Source organism: Erithacus rubecula (genome assembly GCF_903797595.1).
Source record: "Erithacus rubecula genome assembly, chromosome: 1".
NCBI lineage: Eukaryota > Metazoa > Chordata > Aves > Passeriformes > Muscicapidae > Erithacus > Erithacus rubecula.
Genome location: NC_136658.1, coordinates 78,935,984 through 78,962,537, shown reverse-complemented (window position 1 = coordinate 78,962,537; position 26,554 = coordinate 78,935,984). Strand labels below are relative to the sequence as shown.

The window sequence follows — 26,554 nt, the reverse complement described above, 5'->3', positions numbered from 1 at the left end:
GACATACAATGCAGGGGCTCTCAGACTACAAAGCACAAACTGTTTCAAATGTCTTATGGCAGCTGCAGTTCCTTATTCTGTGTTTATGCTACTACTTAACCATGAGAGAAACAGAGTAGGGCCGAGGTGTGAAATAGCACCTCTGTCAACAGCTGCGGTCCCGCTGCAGCTGCGTGTGACCTCCTGCACTGAGGTCAGCCGTGCTTCAATTATTTACACCCAGCCTGCTGCTGAAGGTTTCTGCTGTCACAGTTTCTCACATGGTGGAATTCAATCCCTAGACCTGGTGCCTGATTTAAAACGGTGGAGCAGGGGCAGGTGACCACAGCCATCCCTGCTCGGCCTTCTAGGGGAAGGGTGGCCTCGTGTCCGGGCTGACAGGGAGCACAGGTTCCACGGAGTGTGTGTCCCATGGAGCTCAGGTCCTGTGAGGAGCGGCTGAGGGAGCTGGGTTGTTAAACATGGAGAAATGGAGGCTCAGGGTGACCTTGTCAGTCTAGAACCCCCTGGAAGGAGGCGGCAGCCAGGCAGGGGTCAGCCTCTTCTGCCAGGCAGCCAGCCACAGGACAAGAGGAAACGGCCTCAGGCTGTGCCAGGGGAGGGTTAGCTTGGATATTAGGAGGAATTTATTCACAGAAAGGTCTATTAGATATTGGCATGGGCTGCCCAGGGCGGCAGTCACCGTCCCTGGAGGCGCTGAAGGAAAGGCTGGATGCGGCATTAAGCGCCACGGTTTGTTGCCGGAGCTGTTCGATCATAGGCTGGACTCGATGACCCCGAGGCCCTTTTCCCACCGAACTGAGTCTGTGCAGCGAGCCGCAGCTGTCCCCAGACGGGCCGGGGTGTGCGCTGAGCACGGCACTCCGAGTGTCCCCGGCCGCGCGGCCCGCCCCGCCGCCAGGCGGCGCCATCCCGCCGCACCGCGGCGCTCCCTCAGGCCGGAGCCTCGCGCCACACGGAAGCGGAAGCGGCGGCTGCGCACGCGGGGCGGCGCGTCCCGGCGGCTGCGGGTGAGGCGGGCGCGGGGGGTCCGGTCCGGTCCGGTCCGGTCCGGTGCGGGCGGCGGCAGCGAGGGACGCGGGCCCGGCTCTGCCTACCGGGGACGCGCAGGAGCCGGCGGCGGGACGTGCAGGTCACCGTGGCATCGGCGAGGGGCGCTTTCCCCGCTGGCGTTTCCCGGGGTGTCCCCCCGCCGCCCGGGCTCCGCCCGCCGGGGACAGCTGCCGGCGGTGGCCGCTGGCTCCGGTGTGATTCGTGTTGCTACCCAGCCTTGTCCTGCTGCCGGCAGGGAGGGGCGGTGGGGCTTCGGGCTTTTAAATAAAAGGGGCGCTTTTCTCTCGTTGCAGACACCTTCCAGGTCTTCTTTCCGGAGAACGTGAGACCCGCCTCGGCGCCAGCCTGCTGGGGTTCACTGGTTGTTAAGTAGATTTGGGAGCGGTGTGACATCGCGCCGCCAGTCCCTTCCCTCCTGAGAAAGGGTAGCTGCTTTCTGAGCAATCACATACCAACTTCATGTATTCCTAAGACTGTCATCAACTCCTAGTTTTTTATTCAGAGGCCTTGCAGAGATTTAATTACTTATAGGCTCTAGTGGTTGTAAAGTAATTTAAGATGTTTATACTACTCGGTTGTAGTTACCTAATTTGCTCTTGTGTTAAGAGACATCGTTTTAACTTGGGAATGGTTAAATCGCCAAAGAATTAAATTATTTATGAATAAGGGCTATTTTATTTGACTACTGTTGGCCTGCAACTTAAACTTGCATCTTTTATTTTTTTATCCTATGCTTTTTCTTTGTTATGGCTGCTGCAACAATAGTTCATGATACATCAGAAGCTGTAGAGCTCTGTGCTCCCTGTGGGTTATACCTTAAACCCATTACAAAAATGACCATCAGTGTGGCACTTCCTCAGCTGAAGCAACCAGGAAAATCCATTTCGAACTGGGAAGTGATGGAAAGATTGAAGGGGATGGTGCAAACTCATCAGTTTTCCACTCTGCGGATTTCTAAAAGCACAATGGATTTCATTCGGTTTGAAGGAGAGGTGGAGAACAAAAGTTTGGTTAAATCTTTTCTGGCGTGCCTTGATGGCAAAACCATAAAGCTGAGCGGCTTCTCTGACATTTTAAAGGTGCGTGCTGCGGAATACAAGATTGACTTTCCTACCAGACACGACTGGGACTCGTTTTTCCGTGATGCAAAAGATATGAACGAAACCTTGCCTGGGGAACGGCCCGATACGATCCACTTGGAGGGATTGCCTTGTAAGTGGTTTGCAGCAAAGGAGACTGGCTCAGAAAAGCCAAGCGAAGAAGTCCTTATAAAAGTTTTCCAGAAGTTTGGAGAAATCCGTAACGTGGACATTCCCATGCTGGACCCTTACAGAGAAGAAATGACGGGCAGGAATTTCCACACGTTCAGCTTTGGAGGCCATTTGAACTTTGAAGCGTATGTCCAGTACCGAGAGTACGCGGGGTTCATCGAGGCCATGAACGCCCTGCGAGGGATGAAGCTCATGTACAAGGGCGACGATGGCAAGGCAGTGGCTTGCAATATAAAGGTGAGAGACTGCAACCTTTCGTGTGGCAACCCACATGAAAGGCCAAGTGCAGCTAAATGTTGTTTCCACAGTGCTTGAATCCTTTATCTTTGTATCATAGTGATAATAACAGGTGGTATGGACAGCAGTAATGTAGGTTTATGGGACAGACATAATACAGTTTTAAAGGAAAATGTTGGTAGAAGAATGTGTTGTTAGACTTCATGACTAAAGTGAGTGGGGATTTGCTTTCTTCATTAACAAAACAGTTCTAGAAATGAGAACTGCTGATGGAAGGATCAAGTTTATGAAAACGATTTTCTAAATTGCTTTAGAAAATAATGTGTGTTTATAAATCGTTATTTCACCTAAAATTCCAGTTCTGAACAAGTTCAGATAAATTTCACCAGAAGATTGACTGTAAAGTGCATTATTATTTCATGTATTCACTACAGAGAGACATTTTGGGGAAGAATTTCCCAGTCTCTGTATTTGGTCCCTGCGTTGATAACTAGGTCTGCCAGTCAAAAGATCAGAACTAAAAGGTTTAGTAGCATGTAGCCTCTCTGGTCTGGGAAGTACACAGTTAATCGTTAGTGTACCTGATCTACAGGAAGGCTCCACACAAATTTAAATAATATTTTCATTTCTAGCACAAGTTACTGTGAACTCCTTATGCTTATTTCATAACATTTACATACAGAGTTTTCCAGAAGTAATTTTCTGTAACCTCATTGTCTTTGAAATCACAGCCATGACAGGAGGGAACAAGGCAGTCTGTTCAGATGTAATGTTTCTGAAAGCACAGCCTCAAGGTAACTTACTCTGTTTGGAGATGGCCTGTGCATTTGCATATTGGTTGAGTGAAATATTTGCAGATGTATTTTGGTATGCTCAGTAGTCATTCATCAAAACAGGGAATGTATTTCAGAAAAAAATCTTGAGTATTCCTTTGTGCAATGCAGATACTTATTCAAATTGTAATTTAGTCAGTGTAGGTAAAATACTGTAATCTTTTATCTTGTTATCGAAGCTTGTCAGTTGTGGAATAGAAACTGTGCCTTGACCTGGTGAAATTCAAACTGTCATTTACGTGCAGGGGATCAGGGTTCCCAAATTTAGTTTGGCTGTGCAAGAAGAGTCATGCCTTCCTGGCAGCTGCCCTGTCAGGACATCAGCTCTCTGTCATACAAGGTCAGCACACCTTGTCTGTTTGTACCTATTTGTCCTCTCAGTCTGTTAGTGAAACATCATTTTGCATAAAGCCTGAGTAGATTAAACTGCAGAGGTTGTGCTCCTTGTTCTCTGCCCCATGGTTCATGACCATGGGTGTGTGAAAATGTGTTATAGATCCCTGCCTGCTTGCACTCAGAACTGGAGACTAGGACACCAGGGCTGTGGTGTCTGGTGGTGTCCTGTTCCAGCATGGACATGACCAAGGTGTGTTCATATATCCTGGAAGCTGAGCACCTCTGGAGTCTCATTTTTCAGATGTTTGTGTCTTCTTTCTGTTCCCATGACTTGGGATCTTCTGCTTAGTGTACCTCAATTTGGGAATCTCGGTTTTAGACATGATGGGGAGGCTTGAACCAGGTGCTGAATGCTGTAGAACTGTGCCTTCTGCTGAATTTAAGAATCACAGTTTTAGACAGAAAGGAAGGCCCCTATTTAAACCTGTTTCTACGTAGTGCTGTACAGTCCCAGCAGCATGCATTAATTAAGAATTCTGTATGTGCCCATTCTGACACATTGAAAACATTGGACAGACAGAGCCTCAGCCACACTGGGGTTTATTTTTGGTTATGAGACACAGAAGTATGGAGTTGTATCTGATTTTGCTACATGTGTGCACACATTTAGTACCCAATTACCTGATTACAATAAGTGGTGCTTTCTCTGGGCACATAGAGAAGTTCCCTTTGTTTTGAAAAAGGCTTTACACATCTGATTGTACTCACATCAAAGTCTTGAGTTGAAATTGTCAGGTTGTGATTTTTGATGTTTTTTCTGTTTCCTTAAAACTGTTTTCAATTGCATCATGTAAAGGTTTCTTTTGACTCAACGAAACACCTCAGTGATGCATCAATTAAGAAGCGTCAACTTGAAAGGCAAAAGCTTCAAGAGCTTGAAAAGCAAAGAGAAGAACAAAAGCGTAAAGAGAAAGAAGCTGAGGAAAAACAAAAAGAAGAGGAAAGGTATTTGTCACTTATTGTTCAGTTTTAACAATCAAGCATAACAAAACTGCTCCTTCATATCAGCATCAAAATGTAGAAAATAACTGAAGCCAAGTTTCCTATAGCTGAAGTGAACCACTTAAAGCTGAGTGTAGTTATATAGTTTACCATTTATGCTTATGTTCAGTTCAAAATATTAAACCTGCAAAATACTCAATTTCCCAAAAATCTTGCCATTAGACACCTAGTTTCAGAGACCCTTGGCCTTTAGCAGAAACTACCATTTTATCCTTGCCACAGAAAAAAAACCCACCACCACTGCATGCATTCATTGGCTTGGTATTTTTCTTCTTGCTATGGTAATTCTCTGCCCAGCTGCCTCATGCATTGTTATTGTCTCTTGTCAAAGTAATTAGAAAAAACAATTCTTTGCTGTAGCCAGTTTTTTTTTCTTTGAATTACAACTTGTTAAAAATAGACAGAGTATGACTGTTTGTTGTCACAAGTAAGGGCTGAAATATTCAATTTTCTATGTTTGTTCTTCACCAATATGACTTACTTAGAAAAAAATGTACTTGAAGTATAAAATGTACCTACAGTAGGAGTTTGAAATTTTGCTTTGCCTAGATAAGGCAAAAATGTTTATCTCTTTTTAGGAAGCAGAGAGAACTTGAAGAATATGAGAGAGAAAGGAAAAGAGAAGAGAAGTTACGCAAGAGAGAGCAGAAACAGAAGGATCGTGAAGTTCGACGGAACAAAAAGCAACTTGAAAAGCTTCAAGCTGAAGAACAGAGAAAACTTCAAGAGAAGATCAAGCTAGAAGAAAGGAAGCTCCTCTTAGCTCAGAGGAATCTTCAGTCTATTAGATTAATAGCAGAACTGCTAAGCAGAGCAAAGGTAACTTCAATATTTATTTCAGAAGCTAATGAAGAACCCAACAGAATAAAACCCTTTACTTGAGAGGAGGTGGGGAGCACCTGTTCATTAAACAGCAGGTTTACTACCTCTGCAGCTGCAATTCCTTAGATCAAAATTTCAGAAAAGTGCAATGAACCACTATTTCTCTCCTTGATAAGAGGTGAACTTGTAGGTAGATGGAAAGTGAACTTAAACATATAGTCCTGAATATCATTTTTAGCTGTAAATTAATTGTCAGGTTTTCTTAAGTCCAGTAAAAGAATGCATGAGCATGATGAAGTGAGCTAACTGCAGAGGATAAGATGCAAGACTCCCTTTCTAATTTCAGTTTGGATGCTGTTTCCCATTTGCCTTGCAGCAGTTCTGTTCACTGTTCTTTGCAGTTTCAGAGATTGAACTTTCATTAGTCAGTGTTTGAAGTGTGCAGAATGTTTCTTCTGTAGGAAAAGTACTGTCAGCAAAGGTTTCAAATGTTAGATCCTGTCTCTCTAACAGTATTGTTATTTTTTTCACTGAAACAATGAAGGTTAAGACTTGGATAAAACCAAATTAGGGTGGACTGTATGTGAAATATTTTCTGTAGAAACAAAAAGCTGTGTGGAAAAGCACAGGTTTTTTTCTTGATGCCAGTGCACTTCAGGAGTGTTTTTGAACTCACAGTGTTATGTACAGATAAGTTACATACTAGAAGAAGGCAGAAATGCCTTTTGCAGGCTTTTTAACTTTGTAGCTGTGGAATAGAAATGTTGTCTGATGAAACGGGGAGTGTTTTTCTTTCATTTAGAGAATTCTGAGGTCTATACTAAGCCACTTGACTAGGTCTGAATAGAAAAAATTTGAACCTTTCAAATTGCAAGTTTTTAAAGTGGTTGACAAAATGACAATCAATTTCTCTCTAATTGTCCATTTAATTACTTGCTGTTTTTTATGGACTCATTGTAAAGTCATCTATGAACCACAGATGGCAATCATCTAAAAGAAGTTCTTAATAAAATTTCAAACATTTTTAATTTGACGGAATTTAAAAATTTTAAATTTGTCTGCAGCCTTCAAGTTTTAACCCTAATAAATGTATTTCAATACTGCAGATTTCACATATTGTTACTTTTGTTATATTGAGTAGCCATGAAGACAAAACTTCTCTCAAGAATTGTGGACAAATAATGTTTCAACTTACAGTAGTTTTGTATTAGTGGGTTTTGTTGGTTGATTTGTTTTGATTATTTTTCCTTTTAAAAAGGAAACACCTTTAAATTTTGGGATGTTCTGTTGGTTAGATTTTATTTTCTTGCCGTGTTGCTGCCTTTGTGTTATGTTGTGACTTGGAAGCTTGAGCAGGTTTTTTTTTTGCTTATTCTTCCTTTTGACTCTCTTTCAGACAGTAAAGCTTTTGGAGCAAGAACAGAATGAAGAAAGGATTTGTCTTCAGCAGCTAGAGGAGAGACGAAGGCTCCAGGAGGCTGAGCTTAAACGTGTGGAAGAGGAAAAAGAGAGAGCACTGGGATTGCAGAGAAAAGAAAAGGAACTGAGGGAGAAGCTACTGAACAATCTTCTGAGCAAGAAAATGGATGCAGTTAATCAAAGCAAGGAAGAACCCGAAGCATCTCAGACTGACGTGCTGAAAAGCCCTGGTGCTGTTCCCCACACTGTGTCATCCAGCTGCATCACGTCTACCTCAGGACAGGCTGTTGCAGGCAAAGTGGCTCCTGGCTCTCAAACAGAAGTACTATCCCCTGAAAGTGTGAACACTCAGTGCAAGTACTTAAATGGTAGCATTAATGACAAAGTTCATGTCAAGGAAGGTCAGAATCTTCATGCTACAAACTCTGAGAGGTGTTCTGACAAAAGAGGTTCGGGGGTACTTCCCTGTGTTCCCACCAGTAACCAGGACCAGAAGAGCCTCTCTAGCTGTGACCAGAGCACTTGCAAGAAAGACAAGCACTGTGAGCAGGACAAACGTGGAGCAGAGACGAGGAGAAGGAAGAGCCGCTCGTGTAGCAGCATAAACAGTGAGGAGAGTAAGGGCAGGCGGGGGAGCAGCAGGCACAGAAGAGACGCGAGTTACCGGGATGAGAAGCACAGGAAGGACAGGAGGTCTTACAGGCGCTCCAGCAGGAGTTACAGCCCTCGCCGCAGCCGCAGCCCCCGGCGCTCCCGCCACGGGAGAACGCGCAGCAGGGAGCGGCGGCGGGACAGGAGGGAGAGGAGCCGCAGCCGCAGGAGCGGCAGCAGGAGACGGAGGCACCGGAGGTGATCACAGAGGAGTGCTTGGAGTGGCTGCTGGAGGCCTTGGCTCCTTTGAAAGGCTGTGCTGGGACAGAAGGCCACAAAACTGGAAACCAGACCTCTTCGGTGTGACTGCTATAGAAAACACAATTGTTTCAACCGGTTCTTGGCTTGTCTTAGTCCCCGAAATCAAGAAAAGAGATGCCTGATTTTTTTTACCTTCCTTTCTTTGTTGTCTCTTTCTAGGTTTCTACCACAATGTAGGTATAATCACGTGTGCTTGTGCTCAAGTTCCTAAAGTGCTAAAAGCCAACCTGTTTTCTTCAGTTTCAGTTTTCTAAACCTTAATTTTAGTGTATTTAGTTTTTATCACCTAATTTGGCTTGAGAAATACATGGGTACCAGTTATAGGAACTTAAGAGGTGACAAGCTATTACATACAGATTTGATTTAAAGTGTTTCCTGGTGCATTCAATGAAATAATGTTTAACAAAGTAGAGTTTTTATTGATTGAGGTGAATAGCAGGATTTTCATATTTTTTCTTAAAACTGACTACGAAGTTATGCAGGATACCTTTTAAACTGCTTTGATTCCTTCATATGTCTGTATGATGCCAAGCTTTGTGGCCCAAATTATTCTGGCATTTAATGCCTTTGTGTAATACTTTCCATGTAAGAGAGGCACATCTGGTGTAGGAATTAACAAGCAGTGGTAAAATGGTTGAAAGTTGTTCCAATATTTTGTTGATGTATTTGACTTTGTAATTATTTCAGGTGGCATAAGGCTACTTGAAACATTTTTCAGGTACTTAAAGAGCTGAACATTGTCTTGAAAAAGGGGCCTTCTTGCTAAATTATTTTTACTCGTGTTGTTGAAGAGTAAGGCTGCAGTGTCTCTTGTTAAATCCATTTAAGAATACTTTTGCTTTTAAAATGCAGCTCAGGAATATTAAAAGCTATAAGGTTACAGTGGAAGAGTTTATTTTGCATTTTTATGGTAAAATTAAAAAGAAAACTGTTTCCAGTGAACTGAAGTTGCTGTTTTCATGTGTCAGTGTATTAAAATCTGCAGAAGTGTTGTGTTAAGAACCTGCTTGTTGAAAGCATCACTTATTTGAATAATGAAATTCAGCTTCTCTTCTTGATGGTCCTGTTATGTTACAGCTATGTCAACTCTAAATTCAGCAGGACGTGCTCTTTAACTGCAAATGCCATTTTCCTCACATTGATGTGTGAAATCCAAGTGCATCCATTTCCTGGAGTGTCTGAGAAGCATATTAGTGCTGCAGCTCAGCTGGATCCTTGGCTGAGTTTGTCTGCCTTACTTTCAGAATCCATGGGTTTGTTTCTTACTGGACCATGCTGCTGAAATCTTGTAGTTACTACCTATGGGCAGAGAAGGTAAGACATTGACAGCACTGAAATGTGAGGAGCTGTTGTGCCCCTCGAAAGCAGAGAGGCACAGACATACCAGAGGGCTGGGCAATCACCAGCCATGTGAAGGACAAGTACTGGATTCTCCTGGATGGGGCAACTGTGGATGTTACAGACAGACTGGGGAAGGAGACATTGGAGAGCAGCCCTGCAGAAAGGCACCTGGGGCTTGTGGCCATGGATCACTGGTTTCAGTGTACACTGTCATCTGTGGGGGTGCACATCAGTTTCAGTGTTGCTGTGTGATCCAGGGAGGGGATTGTTTCTTCTGTGTCCTCATTCCCAGAATCTGGAGTTGTTCCTTTGCAAAGCCAAGAGCTCACCCAGCTTTTTGCCTGCCCCATGCAGCCATACCTGTTAGTTTAAACTTAATTTAAAATCAGGCTTTGTTGGTGGGGAAAGCTCAGGTTCACTCTTAACTGGTAGGTTTTTTTCCTTCACTAGTGGAAAAATTTCCCCAGTGAGCATGATTCTTGTGGTATAAATACAGGGTGTAAATCCTATTAAACCGTGGATTGGGCAACTTCATGCTGCAGCCCTGTGTTTATGCCTGCTGGAAAGCCTGGGCATCAGTGAGAGACCTCTGAGCCCTATTTCATGTACTGAGTCCCAAGAGATGCCCAGTGTTTATTCCAGTGTTCTGCTGTCATTCTTGGTTATTCTTAACTCACATGATGAGCCTGAAGGAGAGTTTTCTTGGTTGTGAGAATGCACCTCAGTTGTGTTATTCAGCTGCAGAAGGGATTTCGCATCTGTCACCACCATGTCTCCTTTATGTCCTTGCCAGAAGGATAGGATCAAGAGGGAACCCACTTTTCTCTTGAGGATGCCTGGGGTTTTGAAGTGTACTGATCATCTAATGATACAAGGGAGCATGCAACCTTTTCCTGTTGCTTTCAGCAAGGTCTGAGCTCAAGAGGGCAGGAAGTTTGTGGGCCAGAGCTCCTGAGCTCCCTTTTCTGGGCAGGAGCTGGTGCATGTGCTCTCTGCATGTGCTGCTGCCTCTGCATAGCTGTTGGCAGTGGCAACCAGGGGTGGTTTTTCTGCAGCCCTTGTGAAGCAAAGAAGAACAGGAGTCTCAAAGGGGTAAGAAATCTAAGTTCCTGTTGCTATGGACAGCATTACTGCACAGTCCTGTTCTTATCCTTGAGGAATATCGCTTGTGTCTGTCTGAGGGCTGATAAGCCTCTGCATGTACCAGCTTTTAACATGTAATTTTCTTTTTCTCTCCTGGCCTCAGCCTGCACTAGGTGGCTTGGGAAGAAGCTTAGTCAAACAACAGCTTTTAATTTACAGCAGCAAGGCCAAACCCCTTCAATATGGTTACTGTGATGTTTTCCATCTGATTACTGCCCACTGTGGTAAAGGAATTTTGATAATGTGTGAGTTAAGTTGCCAGCAGTAATTGGTATTAGTAAAAATTATTGCCAGAGCTGTCACCATATCCAAATCCTGTTTCTAATTGGCTTGAAATAAAGACATGCATAATTAGGTATGTGTATAAAAAATATTTGATATGTTATCTGGAAGCATCATCTTTAAAACTGACAGAGAAAAGGGGAATCACTCCCGACATTTATCATTGCCACAAGGCTATAAAAATAAACTAGTGAGAGTTGATTTGTGATCAGGATTACCTGGATTTTGCACCAATGTCAGCTTTAGGGCAGTTCTTGTATAGGATCATATAGCAGACTATTGTCTGTGGCTGCTCATGTTTGATAGCAGAGTTAGAGATCTTGTTACATTCTATATGACAGCAGTTAAACCAACTAGTTTGGCAAATACCTTAATTTATAATTAATGTGGGCAAAATCAGCCACTGATGTCTTGTATTACTATACAGATCAAATTTGTGTTTATTATGTATTACCTGTGTCTTATCCTGCTTTTGAAGTTTGGTTATTCTGGATACAACACCCATTTCAGTAAGCTTACATTGCATTCTGGCCTTTCCCAAGTCTAATGAATGTATAATTTGCAGAAGATATCTTTTGCTGCTTTGCAGTAAATTTGCAGTTGTCTCTAGTGTTTATATAAAGCAGCAATCTAGTTGCTGTTGATTCTTCAGAACTGGGTGCACAGAATGAGTCAAGTGTCCTATATTAATCTAATACTGGGCTCTAGAGGCTTGTTTGAAGTGATGTTTACTATCATCCTTTCTTCTTTAGTGGCAGCAAAAATAATTAATTTGGTCTGGTTCCCCTTCACATGCCTCCTGAATTGCCTGCTGCAAAAAAAACCCAAAATATTACTTGTAGGTTAATTCAGGCTACTGCTTTGCCATAGCTTATGTTACAAAATTTTTGAAGGGCTAAGGCTGATTGGAATTGCTCTCTAATTGATAATTAATCCACCTGCATGTGCACTGTGGCACCTGCCAGGTAAGCTCTACCTGTTCTGCATGGGATCTTCAGGTGTGCTGTCAATGATATTGGACTATTTGTAGGAAAATATGAAGGGATGTCACTGCTAGGCACTGCCAGCAAGTGTCTGAACAAGAATCAATCACCTTTAGATTAGATTTTCCCTGCAATTCTGCATATGATCCCAGACCTGTTTGTCAACACTCTGAGGAATTGCCTGTTTGTGAATGTTACTTTCTACCTTCTCTGTGAAAGGGAAGGCCTGGAAAAAAATCTTTTCTATTCATTGCACATGGCTTGCTGCTGTGATTTATAGCAGCTGGCAACTCAGCTCCATGCAGCTGTTCATGCACCCTGGTGGGATGGGGTAGAGAATTGTGAGGGTAAAAGTGAGAAAACTCATGGATTGAGATAAACATAATATGCAAGTAAAGCCAAAGCTGCATGCATAAGCAAGGCAAAATGAGGAATTTATTCACCACCTCCCCTGGGCAGGAAAGTGTTTCTGCCATCTCCAGCAAACCCAAGCCTCTAAAATGGCCTGTTTAAGGCAGTTGTATATCCACAATTTTCCTTTGTGATGCTTGACAGGGTAATTTCTGAAATCAGAGTATGCCTCAGCTGCTATCCATCTTGGATTTCTGTTTGCATCTCCTCTCTCTCTCTCTCTCTAAAGTTTCTGCATCTATCACTTCTAGCTGGTGTAGTGACTATCCTCAGAAAGACTATGACTCTTCTTGCTGTGACTTTCCTTTAATAAAAAATCTCAATGACTATTTAGTTAGAGATTATTTGCAGTCCACAAGTTAAACCAAGAACAACTCTGGATTGCCTTAGGTGCACTTTAAAATATGTTTTCAGAGTTTTTACTATAAGTGATCTAAAGAGAAGAGAGTTTGCTTGGAAAGTGAGCTGGAGATACAGATTTTCCTGCCCACTCCAAGTGATTGCCATTAGTATATGAGATAAAAACAGGAAAAAACTAAAATTGATTAGTGCCAAAAGTGATGGAAATAATAGTCATGTTATAATAGTCATGTTATTAACACTAGGAAAATGCATCTATTGTAAAACATGAGAATAATTAGAAGCTACAAAGAAGAAGGGGAGCCTTTTAAACTTGATATTCTATTTCAAAGAAGAAGTATAATACTGAGTATCTTGGTTTTTCAGATTGTTAAAAAAAAAGGCCACAAATTATTACCTTAGTGCCCTTCCAGGGCATGTGTTATAAGCTGGGCATGCTTATGGACTTAGTCATGATAGCAAGGCACAGTTATTTCCCTACTGGCACTGTTGAAACTCATTGTAGTCACATCCCTGGGATTGTAATTTTTACTTATAAGGAAGGTTTCATGTGAGAAGATAGTGTCATCTGCCATTTTTCACTGGCAGACACATTCATTTTACTAAAATCTCCTTTGTTCATAAATAATTTCTTACTTTCAAATGTTATGCAAAAATGACATCATTGTTTTTTCTGTGTAACATTTGACTGTAGTGAGTCATTTAGGCAAAGAAAAATGCTTCATTGAAATAGAACTGTGGTGGTAAAATAAGGGCTTTAGCCTGAATGTGGTCTAAGCCCTATGAGAGAAATCTTGATAGGGTTTTCAGAGAAAGCAAGCCATTGCAATTTCATCTTCATGAATGCATTTCTAGCTTAAAAGGAGCTTAAACTTTAAGCCTCTCTAACAATTTACTTGGAAACAGCCACAGACTGCATGTGGCTTTTTTCAATCTGGTGTGGGTTATTTGTAAGCCTCCTCCCCTACATCTGACTACTAGTGGTAATCCCATTAGATGATTGTAACTGGTGTCCTCAACAGACAGATTTAGTCATAATTGAAAAAGAACTTCAAGTATATCTAATCAACTGCATGGTCATTTTATTAGTGGAGACTCATGTAACTTTGCCTTAAGTGAAGTGCATTTATGGCCTGGGGTTAAATATCTGTAATGTTCCCAGGAGTGGGAAATCCTAAAGCTTGCATGAAATTGCACCAGTTTCTCAGTAGCAGGTAGAATGGGCCTTTAGAAGAGAAATATTTTTATTTTCATATGACTTTCTAATCTCTTTGGCTAACAACAGTTATCTTTGGCTGGTGATGGGTGATTATGTACAATTTAGTTCTCTGTTTTCATTGGAGGAGAGAGAATGGTATTGAGGGAAATAAGTTGACTTAATCACCCATTCAGAGACTTCGTGAGACTTTCTTAAAGTTTCTCCTTCTACAGAGCTGTCTTTGGAATGAAACCAAAGAACTGGAAAAGCTGTAGTGTGTTCACCATGAACAGATCTAGATTTGTCCAAATAATGATTTGTCCAAATGTCTGCTGACAGCTTATTGCAAATGCAGACACAAGTTCATGAATAGTAACTGAGCTCATGTGCCCTTCTTGAGCTGAAGATAGCAGGGGAAGGTTTATATAGCTGTGTATTTGAAAATTTCAGTGTCTTGTTAAATGCAAGCTGCACAGATTCACAGTCACTCTGTCAGAGGTGTGCTGGTGCTGGGGTGTCCAGCCTGCACATAGTAAATACACAGAATATTAGTGTCTAATCTGTACTGAACACTGTATCTCATGCACTAACAAGACAATAGCACTATGTTTATAGGCTATGTTTGCCAGGAGGAGCAGTTCCATAGGCTTCTGCAATTTGGTGTTTGCTGTAATTCTTGTAATGTTGACACCTAGTACTCTGGAAACACAGGGAACTGTGGTGTTAGAACCTGAGAACAGGTCCTGTTCCTGAGCTTGCATGCAGAGGGGGAAAAGGCTGTACACTGCTTAACTAACTTTAATAGCTAACTCTCAAACAAAGTTGCTATTTCACTACTGGCTAAGAGAACTAGAACATCTTCTGGATAAAAGGCAGGGATCTGAATGGAAAAGATAGATTCAGAGAAGTATTATACAATGGAATCTGAAGTGTGGAGAAAGCTGCCACTGAAAAAATGCTGGTGTGTAACATGTTGCCTTCAGTATATTGCCTAAATAAGGTTTAATTTAATATTGTTTTCTGAGGAGTCACTAAATGTGTGATGGAAAATCTGAGTATTTTCCTTGATGGAAAGAATCTTTCCTCACCTGAGTGGAGGTGAGGAAATACCCTGAAATGGGCAAGACATCAGACAGAGACAGAGTGGGGCAGTGAGATTTCAGGAAAGTAATCCAGGGGTTTAATTTTCTGATGAAAACCTATAAGGTATGTCCTGTGTGAAGTTGAAATCCATGCCTCATCTCAAATTTTGCAGTCATTTCATTGTTTCTTCCCAAGGGCCTTCTGCTACCAGTGGTTAATTTTGCAGAGAAGGGGAGGAGGACTCTAGTAGCCAGCTGGAAAATGTCATCTCTCAGCACCATGTCAAAACATGGCACAGCACAAATAGGACAGCCCTGCTGAGGGGCTGCTATCAAACAAGTGTTCCTTTCTAAGCTGGTGTCAGGGTGGGTGGGAGGACCTGCAAAATATAGAAAAGTAACAAATGTAGATTTAACTCCTCGTAGGCTTTTCCTGAGTGATCATCATCAGAGCAAACTAGTCACAGTGAGAAAACAGCAACAGATTCTTACAGCTTGTCTTTGGACTTGCTGCTTCTGCATTTGGGGATGGGATGTACCCTTCTGCCAGCTCAGGATCCCCTGGACTGTTCCCACAGAAAGGTTCAAATCCTAAGATCTGCTTTGTTTTGTGAATGCTGGTGCATTGCAGAGTTCAGGCTCTTGGTATTCTTCTGCACTGGTTCTTGTTTTGCTTGTTACAAGCTTTCAAGTGCTTCTGAGAGTACCAGTGTGTTGCTGACTGATGAACTGAAAATACAAGCTTTCATCCACTGCTTCTTTAGCCTTACACTTGATGATAGAAGATCCAAAGAAACAGCTGAAAGACCCATCAAAGCCAAATAACTCAGCTAACACATTTTGTAACTGGTGTGCTTCTCAGAAGCAATAAGATTATGTGGATCAGCTGGTGTGCTTTGTGTCTGGTGAAAATAAGCTCATTTAAATTAAGAGAGCCAGGATATCTCTGTCTCAGTCCAGAAGGAAGATGGGCTCCACGAAAGACCTTGACTATCCTCAAATCATTGTGCAATACAGCAATGGATTCTTAATCTCAAAGGTAAGAAATATAACTCTTAGAGTATGCAGACAGAAATATTTAGGGATTTCTCTTTAGGTCCTGAATGTAAATCTTTGGAAGAGGTGAAAGCACTGCTTTAATGACTGTTTTTCCAGACATATTTTTGAGGCACAAAGGCAAAACTAGTAATTCCACTCTTTTTATTGTTTACTGATGTTATTTACTTAAGCATATGGGCATAAAAATATTATATCCTGTGCAGTGGATTATTTTTTCCTTGTTTACTGCTTAACTTTCCTACTGTCCCTTGCTATACCTCTGGCCAACATGGTAACATAAAGAATGCTTTTTGGGTTGTGCAAATGCCACTGCACCTTTAGCTCCTGAAAGGCAGAGTTGACAATAAAGAGAGGAAAAATAGATAAAGAAAAATCACTTTGTGAGGAAAAAAAAATGCCCAATGCTTTCCAAATTAACACTGTTAGTACTATGTTTTTGAGAAACTATTTCAACTTTAGTTAAAGCCATATTCTTACTCAGGGTAAAAGGAGCTTCATTGTGCAGGAATCATTATAGATACAGGCAGTCAATTAAATTGATGTCTTTTTTACTGTTTCAAGAGTGTTTATGTGACCAGAGTAATAGGCTAATACTTGTATGGTTGACTGTGCATAGCTAAAGAAAGTTGGTTGGGTTTTTTTGATTTTATTTTTTTTAATGTATGGTTAGCTATGTCTGTCTGAAGATTGACAGATGTTGTTGAAGTTACACAGCTCTGTGGAAAGACTGGGAAATTCTGATGGGTTGAATGGAGCAGTTCTTCTCTATGAGAGGAAAATCCTTGCTTCTGGAAGATCACTGCAGACCTTCATATCAGTCCCTGACAAAATGATCCATAGGATGGGATATTCAGGAAGTCTCCAGGGTTCACTGAAGCATGTGTTAGATCCTTACCTAAAGAACAGAAACATAAACAGAGAACAAGCACCACCACCCAGTCTTCCCTTTGCCCTTTCCAGGGGATTGTGAGAATGTGTTCTTAAACTAAGGAAGAAGCAGGAACATTTACACACAAAATCTGGTCTCTAAATGTGGACTTTTGGAACCAGAAAGCATTGGCTGGCTTCACTGGAAAAGGAAAAAAAAAAAAAAGAGCAATGAGTGCATTGCATGCATAGTATGTTATATCAGTGCTCAGATAAACTACAACTTAATAATTGGACTTTTTTATATGAAACACAAGTTTATCTGAAATAAATACTATTAAATTTATATTTTCCTTAATTAAGCAGCTTATGAAATGCAGTAGGCTTTGTGCTTTCACCTAATCCCTTAGTCCCACCTTTCCCTACCCCCAGGTTATGTTCACTGCCTGTGAGTTGGGGGTGTTTGATCTTCTCCTGGAGTCAGGAAAGCCTCTGCCTTCAGATGTCATTGCTGCACATCTGGGTGCCAGCACCATAGGGATGAAAAGACTACTGGATGCCTGTGTGGGACTGAAGCTCTTGGCAGTAGAGATGACACAAGAAAGAGGTAATAAAGGCAGAGGAAAGGGAATAAGTTGAAAGACTTAAACCTCTGATGGTTTTGAAAGTGATGTAAGATATGTGGGCAAAGGTAATATCAAATATTAAGTCAGTTGATGTAGCTGGAAGAAGGAGAGAATCACTATTGGGATTCACTCTTCAGCTGAAAGAGAAGAGGGAAATCCAGTATGATCACAGGTATAAAGTAGAATACAGGTGCAGGACTCTATACCCCTAAATATCTTTGTGCAAGAACCTCATGTGACCTTGGAGAAGATATTTAGGATCTCTGTGGGTCTTGTCTCAAGAAATCTCTGGGATATGAGCAGAAATTTAAACTTAAAACAAAATGCCAAGGTGGATGGTAACAACATCATTTAAAACATATTTTGTTTTTCTTATGGTTTTTACACATCACATTATTAGGTTGCTGATCAGAATTGAGAGGTGATGTAAGTTTTTCCTTACATCAGAAACATGGAATCCACTTGGACAGAAAGGATCTCTGGCCACCAGACAGAGAATAGCTAGACTCTCACAAGTTGTGTCCCCTGCTCTGCCTTGTGGTGGCATGCTCTGTTTCAGGGATTACAGTTGCTGCCCAATGAGTTTAGGGAGAGCAGTATCTATCTTTTGTATTCCTTTTGTATGCCAGTCCCATGGGCGAGTGATGCTACTGCAGATGCATTGGAGGGAGTGGGGAGGTTTCTGGGGGTCCTTTAGACATTCTCTTCTCTGCATTCTGCTCCTGCCCTAGTGACCTGAGGGAGGCTAGGTGTGGCCTGCTGTTTTGCAGACTTTGGACTCTCCCCCCCACCTGCTGACCTTGTTGAGAAAAAACACTTGTCTGCAAAGCCTTCTCTGTTAATAGAGCACACTGAAAGCTTCCTTTGAGAGCAGAAGCCTATAGTAAATGATAACACAAGGCATTTTTTTGCTCTCCTTGAAAGAAATGTTTGGTGCTGGAGTTAAACGTAGGGAGATAGTGTTTACCTGGATAGAATAGGGCAACACAGATTTCAGTAGCCCTCAGCCACTGCTCATTGCAGTGGAAAGATTTGGCTATAGAAGTAATGTGGCTGTACAGATAAACACCAAGCTGTGTGATAGACTTGGCAAGGTATTATATCATATTAATAAGTATTTTAGTAAATATATTTATTTTACTCTTTAGCCCTCTACAGAAACACAGAAATTTCCAATGTCTACCTTACAAAATCAAGTCCAAAGTCTCAGTATCATATTATGATGTATTACTCCAACACAGTTTACTTGTGCTGGCAGTACCTGGCTGATGCTGTGAGGTAAGGAGGCGTGTGGTGCCCTGTCTGGTGATTTGAAGCATCTGTGTCGCTGCTCTGAGTGGTGTGTTTCTGGGAAAGAGCTCAATAAAGGTGCTGGCTGGTTCTCAGAAACTAAAAACAGCAGATAATTCAGCTGTGGCTAATATGTGTGCTTTTTTCCTCCCCTCATTTTCCATTTGTGTATGTTCTTGTTTTCCTTGTCCCTGTCATTACACAGATGATCTAGAAATCAGATTTCTTTATGTTTCACCTTCAGTAAAGCACTTTATCATTATTGTGACATTAACATTACTGGACATGGCATCAACAAAGTAAACAATAAGTAATAAGGATGCTTCTGTGGCAAAGGTTTACTGGGGAAGTTTAGTATGGGTCTGGAGTCTCACTTGTTCAGTCCATGACCCAACTAATGACCAAACGTGTAGATGATGGTGATGACTGCATCAGTCCTGTACCTTTACTTCAGGTGTGTTCCCATAAATCACAGAATCCTAGAATGGTTTGGGTTGGAAGAGGCTCTGAAGTTACAACCTCCCTGCCATGGATGCCACTCACTAGATGAGGTTGTTCTAAGTGCTATCCTGCCCTGACCTTGAAAAGAACCAGTCATTCTTGTGAGAGGTTGAGAAATATATCAAATATATAAAATATCTCACAGGCTTTTGCAATTGCTGTTTTAGAGAAGGAAGAAACCAATATGAAAGAGCTTTTGGTGTTTCATCTCAAGACCCTTTTGGAGCAATGTACAGGTAATCATTGTAATATTTATAAAGATTTTATTCTTCTTGTTGTGAATAAAACTAATGTTTTTAATTATGGCTTAGGGCAATTAAATATGATGATGTGAGAATTCCTCTCATCAACACCATGCAATGTTTTCATTTTTCAACAATATCAATTACTGGGACACTGTCTGATATTTTAAATATAGAAGTATATAATTTCCTAATCTGAAAAGATCACAGCTCTTGGACAGAGGCAATGGTAGTTGAAGGAAAAAAATCCCTAGGAAATTCTCTTCTGAGAATGAGCTGCGTGATACACTGCTGGATTTCACTGGTCTTAATTCCCTATTTAAATGCATGAATTCATAGCTGTACCCTCCTGATAGAGCAATATTCAAGGTAGGTTTAGATGCAAAGAGGACATATTCTGTGTCAATAAAACCAGAGATTTTTGTTTAAGCTAAACCATGTAGGAATTATAAGAATTTTATAGGAATCAGTGAGGATGTGGTAAGGAACCCTCTCTCACTGCTGTCTCTGTTGGCATTGCTAGATCAGATGAAGAAATGCTAAAATTCATGGCTGGCCAGAACTCAGTGTGGAGTATATGTGGCAGAGATGTTCTTGTTGCATTTGACCTTTCGCCTTTCACGCAGATCTATGACTTGGGAGGTGAGTGCCAGACCTTTAACAAGCCTCTGAACTGTCTTTTATAAGCTCTGTAGAGGAAAACAACTCCTACATTATATGATGGGCAAAACAATGGAAACAGAACATGGCAATATAAGGAGCAGTTTACTAAATTGGTTGGGTTAAAAACAGAAATGTGAGAGTGGTGAGACCATTAGGAAGCTGAATGCTTTTCTCTACAGTCTGATTTATGTAAGTAGTCACTCATCCCCTTGTGGATGTGGCAGCTTGAGCATTTTTTCATGCCTTGCTTGATGCATTCTTTCAGTGCTAGACCCTTTCCTTCCTCCCCTCCAGTCACTGATGTTGAGATACTGCCTACAGCCTCTTGTCCTGCAGCATCTCACTGTCAGGTGAGTGCTGCCAGGATTCATGGGCTGAGGCAGGCTCCCCCCCACAATCTGGTTTAGTGACTCTGTTTTTAATATTTCACCTTCCAGCACCCACAGCTGGTCTGGCTAGGAGGGAGTGTGAGAGCACTGAGTGCTGGGGCTGACCCCACATGCCTGGGTGCTGCTGGCCCTGGATCTTCCTGCAGAGCACTTGGAGACAGTGGCTGCTCCTGCCCCTCCTCTTCCCTCTCAGCAGTGGGTGCAGATGTACCTTGCCAGCTTCCATGGGGCTGCATGCACAATGCCTACATGCTTTCATGGGGGTGCCACTGATCAGGCTGGGTTTGTGTCAGTACTGACCTCCTTTTGCTGTCCCCAAAGGAGGTGGAGGAGCTTTGGCCCAGGAGTGTGTTTCTTTGTATCCAAATTCTACTGTCACCATTTATGACCTGCCCAAAGTTGTGCGAGTGGCCAGAGAACAATTTGTTTCCCCCGAGGAGCGTCAGATCGCTTTCCATGAAGGTAGGTGTGGACAGTGGTGTGCTGTTGTCACAGCTGTTCTGCAAAGCCCTGGCTCTGCTCAGTGTCATACTGGAGGCTCAGGTCTCCAGATGCCCCTTATGGAGACAGCATCTCAGGCTGCAGCCACCCCAACCCAGTCTGCAGCTGCCCCAGCTGTCCGTCAGCAGCTGCCACAGACACAACTCAGTGATTCAGCAACATTCATTCCTGAAGAGAACTATTTCATTCCTTAAGAACAAGGATACATTAGCAAAAAAAAGTATCCTACAGTTTTGAAATCTGCCATGCTTGGTTATTTTCCTAACACTCCCCTGTGCAAACCTCCTGGCAGATGTGTGGGATGCCAGACCTGCTCTGAGCAAGAGTTTTTCCTTCTCTGGTCACAACTGGTTGATCTTCAAGTCCTAAGATACTTTAGACCATGAAAGTGAGTGAGCTAACTCCTATTCCTCTTGCCCAGGCTACTGATCTCATTTTTAATGTTTACCAAAGTCTTCAAAGTTCTGGAAGTGCTTAATATTGCTCAAAGCTCAGAGAGAGAAAAGAAGTCTTGAGGAGAGAAGTGAGTGTATAAAATCAAAGATGCAACAAAATGGGACAAGAAATGAGAAAGTAAAATGCTGAGAAAAAATCTGAATGCAATACACCAGGTGCTAAATGAAAGGAATAACAAAGCTAGTGCTAGGAGGTGAGAGATGTGTGTTTTTACCTATGGATTTATGAAGTAACTCCATGATTATCAAAGATCTTTGAAAACTTTCTTAGAGAAGAGAATATTTCCTTCTTTCTCATGACAGAAGCCATGTGAATCTATCTCCTTAGTGCTTTGTCAATTTGAATTTCTTAGTTGGAGAAAACCTAAGCTCAAATGCTTTCCTGTGCAGCAGTCTGTTCCAGGATGAGTTATTGTCTTTAAATGTTTCAGATATTTTTGAGACTGATCAAGAGCCAAATTCCCTATGCAGAGGACTTCTACCTGGTAACTCCATTGTTGTCTGATATTTCTGAAGGGTATTGCCAGTCTGGAATTGAACAGAACTGAAAATATTTGCATAACTCAGCTCTTAGTGTTGTGGGGACATGTATAATGCATGTATTCTTGCTTTATAGGAGACTTCTTTAATGATTCAATACCTGAAGCTGAACTGTATATTTTATCCAAGATACTGCATGATTGGGATGATGACAAATGCATACAACTGCTTACAAAAGTCTATAAAGCTTGCAAACCTGGTAGGTGTGAACTTTTGAAGAGTAGAGAGACTCTTGCCTATCAGCAATTTAAAGCACACAAGTCTGGATGCTCAGTTTGGGTGGCAGAGTTTCAATGCAAGAGTTTCTTGGATTAGTCCTTTGCTTTCCTCAATCCAGCCACATGCAGCTGAGACAAACAGCACCTGGTTTAAGACCTCGTTGTCTGACTTCCAGTTTTTGTTTCCTCTGCAGGGACTTCTCCTTTAAGGCATAAAGTGTAAGGAATGAGAAATTTGGGTATTATTAAGATAGGTGTATACATCATAATAAAAAATCCTATTAAGTATCACAGTGTTTTTTCTCAGAGTTTCAAAAGCACTGCCCACAGAGCAAAATCAGTAAGGTCCTGTAAATTTTAGCTGGGGAAAATGGGAAATTTCCATCCTAGCCATGGCACCCCCTTCAGCTCTGGGATATCAGTACCTACATAGCCAAGCAAAGTCATGCTCTGATCCTTGGGCTCTTTCATTGTCTTCTGTGATGCTGAAATATGACTTAATGTAGAGACTGCTTCTCCCTAAAAGTAAGGTTAGGATCTGTCCTAGTAACAGCTCAAAAATAGCTTAACTTCTCATTGCTCAGGGTGTGTTTTCTTTCTCTTCTCTCCACCAGGTGGTGGGGTGCTGCTGGTTGAGTCTCTTCTGAATGAAGATAAAAGTGGGCCTGTAGAAACCCAGCTGTACTCCATGAACATGTTGGTGCAGACAGAAGGGAAGGAGCGAACAGCAGCCGAGTACAGCAAGCTCCTGGAGGCAGCTGGCTTTGGAGTGATCCAAGTAAAGAGGACTGGAAAACTCTATGATGCTGTTTTAGGAAGGAAATAGTAATATGTGTTTTGTATGTATGTAACAAGGCAGAAAAAGTGGAGAAATGTGCTATTCTCTTCTTAGGGGACACTGATCAACTTAGCTTTTAGTTAAGGCTGCCAACTTTTTTTGTAAGCTGATACATTGTCAGAAGACTCACTAATGACAGATCTTCAACATGCATGTATTTCAAATCTGCAGTCTAGCTTGGCTTGCCTTTGGATCTGGGAGGGAAAGAAAGAAATCAACACCTGTTCCACAAGAAATAATCCACAAAAGAAATGTTTAATGTGTCTGCTTCAGCTTGTCTCTCTCATTTTAACACTGTATCTGACAAAAGCAAAGCTGAATTTGTACTTGAGTTCCTGCAAAATAAAACTAATCCCTGGACTGAGCTTTCTTGTCTGCATTTTTATTGCTGAGATATTGATATACTAAAATCAGACCAAATTATGTCTCCTTATGGTCTTTTCAGAGTTCCAGGAGAAATCCTGTCTGAGCCTTGGAGAGTTTTGCAATAAAAAAATGATATTAATTTTTTATTTCCTCTAGACTTTGATTTCAATTATGAAAAAGTGTTGTATCTTAGTGACTGGATGAAGCCCAGAGATTCTTATTACAAAACAGATAGAAAGATGATGCAGCCAGGTCATTCTGTTAAGTTTTTGTGTAGTCTTTACTGCATGCCTCCTGCTATTTCTTTAAATCATTTGATCAAACATGGCCTGCCATTACCCATGCAGTTCTTGGAAGCAGAATAACACATTACTGAAGTGAGAAACATTTGGAGAAGGCACTCTGCAGTTGTTTCTGGAACAGTAATTGCATTTGCCCATCAAGCTGGGTACTAGAGGAGCTTGATATAGTTTCAGTACCCATCTACAGGAGTCTCCCACTCATATGCAGGAGAAGGAGAGGGAGAAAGTATCCTCAGGACACACAGGAGGCACAAGGCTTTAGTATTGTTGCAGTTACAGCGACATGGTGGGACTGCTTGCACAACTGGAATGTTGGGCTTCGGGGAGTTGTTTGTTTTTTTTTTTTTTTTCTCCTATATAACAAACACTGCAGAGAGAACCTGAAACAAGTGCTTTGCTACATGCAGGCAAATTAAAATCCTGTTTGTTCTATAGTTTCCATGTTCCATATTTCTGATGACACCTTGCTATATATAAGGTCTCTTGTCCGTGGTTTTTACTTGACCTTGGATATGTTAACTTTAAAAAAGTTTGCGCAGGAACAAAGGAAATAAGGAGGAGGTTTTCAAGTTACTCATGTTTTGATAATGAAAGCTGTTCCCAAGTTTGTGTCCTTTCATGATGGTGCAGTGACAGGTTTTTTTGTTTGAAGCAGATGATGCTGCCAATAGAGCTCTTTACCCCTTCCACAGAGTTTTCTCCTTACAGACAGAAGTTAGTTCCAATATGGCTTAGGAGTAATGAATGAAATCTGGTCATAGCTGGAGGGAATCAGCCCAGAGCAGAAGAATGCCCAGGGCAGGAAACAGCCTGTGAGCTGAGACTGGCTGTGCTTGGCTGGGCTGAGTGAAGTCAGCTGTTCCCCAGGCTGCTCTGTCTAGGAGGACAGAAACTTCCAGCAGGTCCTTGGCCTGATGGCCTGGGAGTTACATGAAGCAGCAGAGGGCAGGAAAAGCCAGGAAATTTGCCATCTTAATGTGCTAAATGGAAGCTGGTGGCTGCTGCTTTTCAGACCTTGCTGATAGTCATGGGTCATTAAAGAAGCACAGCCTTGAGCACTAGTAAAATGCTGCTTCAAATATAACAAAAGAAACAGTACTAGGCAAGAAAAAAACAGGGGAAGTGCAGAGTACCTGCTTAGAAAGACAACAACCCCATTGCAGCAGGATCAGGCATAGGCTGGGGGTAGATGGTGCCTAGAAACATCACATCTTGCCAAAGGAGACCTCGAATGGAGGGCAGAGGGTGGGAAATTGTCCCACGGGATCTGTGGCTGTAGGACCACTATGGGACAGTAGGACCCCCACTCCAGGCTTCCTGCTGGCTCCAAGGTTCAGCTCTCCCTTCTTCCACTGACCTGCTCTAGAGAATCCTTGAGGCACCACGTACCTGTCCACAGGTTATCCTGAACTTTGTGTGGCTTCCATAAATGAGTGTTTTTTCCCCCCAAAATTCTCCACAGTTTTCCCAGCTCTAATGATTCAGCTCTTCAAAAAAGCCTTACTGCAGAGTAGCTTAGTGTCAGGCAACATTTTGAATGAAGCAACATTTTGAATGAATACAAGATTTTGAACGAGGCTCTCTCATGGTTATGGAGAGTGCTCTACACTGAAGGCAGGGGGCCTTCTGGAACTCCATAAGGAAGATCTGCAACAAATGACTTGATAAAGCAACTGTTTTAATAAGAAAGAAGAGGGATATAGATAGCAAATCTTTATGTTGCTTCACATGCCAGGCACCTATGTTCATGCTCCATCTATGCAGCCGTATTGGATTTTCCCATTAGTACGTTTTGTTGCATTTGAGGATACAGGAGAGTGGGCAGGATAATGCAACATAGTTTCTCAAGTAATGGAGAAGCATTTAAAGAAACACTAGATTTATATATATATATGGGGTAGTTGTGCAAAACAGAATAGAAAAGACTTACTGGTCTAAGAAGTCAACACCTCTTTGAAAGCATGCTTTCTGCAAAACATCACAAGACACACAGCTCTCACACACCCTGCAGGTGCATAACCATTGTTATAATTTCTTGTCCTTGTGCAGGATGAAAAGCCCAAGGCTTCAAGGCTGCTTTTCCCTGGTTCCCAGCAGTATCCAACAGACACTCGCTGTACAGACACCGTCCATGGAAGGAGGTGGTTCATTTCAGATTGTTTGGGTTATTATTTTCCCACAAGAAAGAGGCTGTTCTGGCAGTGAGTGGGAACTGTCAGAGCCCCTCCTGCAGCTGAGGGATATTGGTGGCACAGCACAGACCTGAGCCCACCCTGTACAAACCAATACTGCTCAGCATCAATGCCTTCCACCCCTTGGTCCACATGCAGCTTACCTTCCCCAAATATTTAATGGGTTACAGGTAACCTTAGTAGCACATGAGTTTCTCAGGCCCTAAGCACGAGGCCTGGCAGAGCAGATGTGGCCTGTCCAAGACAGTGAGTCCATGAGTGCAATGCCTTCTGCAAGGCTGACAGTAGAGCATCCTTTTCAGAGCTGGGTGTTCTCACACCCTGCAGCTTCTCAAAGAGTGCACTATGCATGTCCAGGCTTGCTAAAAGCAATTTCATTGTTGCAGGGTGAAACAGATCTCTTAAAATAGGAAATAGGTCTTCATGTTACACATTAGTGCAATCAGGTTGTCAGGAGCTGACTTAAAGCACATAAAACTGACTTTTTTTTCCAACATCTCAGTATGAGATTTGAGAATGACTTAACACTCATGTTGTCAGAAGGTTACATATTATGTCTTTATTCTGTGCTGTATCTCATACCTTTAAAAGAGTCAATGCTTTTTTGAAATGGAATATGGTCTTCAACCCATAAACATTCTGTGTGATAAATGAAGCAGTGCCTGTGTTACGCCTTGCTGATTTCTTCTTTCTGCATTTATAGTACAAAAGGAAGACTGCAGTTCTAGACTGTGATAGGAATGCTAAGGATGCCATGGCT

The 26,554-nt window shown here is 42.1% G+C and overlaps 2 protein-coding genes across 7 annotated transcripts; both read left to right on the top strand.

Moving 5' to 3' along the window:
• Positions 1-900: 900 nt before the first annotated feature.
• AKAP17A (A-kinase anchoring protein 17A) lies at positions 901-8,892 on the top strand. 2 transcript variants are annotated; one of them, XM_079317491.1, is made up of 6 exons: positions 901-1,010; positions 1,347-1,478; positions 1,819-2,561; positions 4,587-4,735; positions 5,371-5,611; positions 7,011-8,892. In XM_079317491.1, exons 3-6 carry the CDS (start codon positions 1,887-1,889, stop codon positions 7,884-7,886), a joined length of 1,941 nt encoding a protein of 646 aa, XP_079173617.1. In that variant the 5' UTR covers positions 901-1,010; positions 1,347-1,478; positions 1,819-1,886; the 3' UTR covers positions 7,887-8,892. The 2 variants fall into 2 exon arrangements, with proteins under 2 accessions (XP_079173617.1, XP_079173616.1); XM_079317490.1 differs by lacking the exons at positions 901-1,010; positions 1,347-1,478 and having other exon boundaries at positions 1,660-2,561.
• A 1,165-nt stretch (positions 8,893-10,057) lies between these two features.
• Positions 10,058-23,356, top strand: ASMT (acetylserotonin O-methyltransferase). Of its 5 annotated transcripts, XM_079312097.1 has the most exons (9): positions 10,272-10,378; positions 15,608-15,784; positions 17,104-17,278; positions 18,446-18,575; positions 19,256-19,324; positions 19,854-19,972; positions 20,704-20,844; positions 21,955-22,077; positions 22,711-23,356. In XM_079312097.1, exons 2-9 carry the CDS (start codon positions 15,713-15,715, stop codon positions 22,920-22,922), a joined length of 1,041 nt encoding a protein of 346 aa, XP_079168223.1. In that variant the 5' UTR covers positions 10,272-10,378; positions 15,608-15,712; the 3' UTR covers positions 22,923-23,356. The 5 variants fall into 5 exon arrangements, with proteins under 5 accessions (XP_079168221.1, XP_079168225.1, XP_079168223.1 ...); XM_079312095.1 differs by lacking the exon at positions 15,608-15,784 and having other exon boundaries at positions 10,058-10,378; positions 22,711-23,286; XM_079312096.1 differs by lacking the exon at positions 10,272-10,378 and having other exon boundaries at positions 15,062-15,784.
• Positions 23,357-26,554: the final 3,198 nt, after the last annotated feature.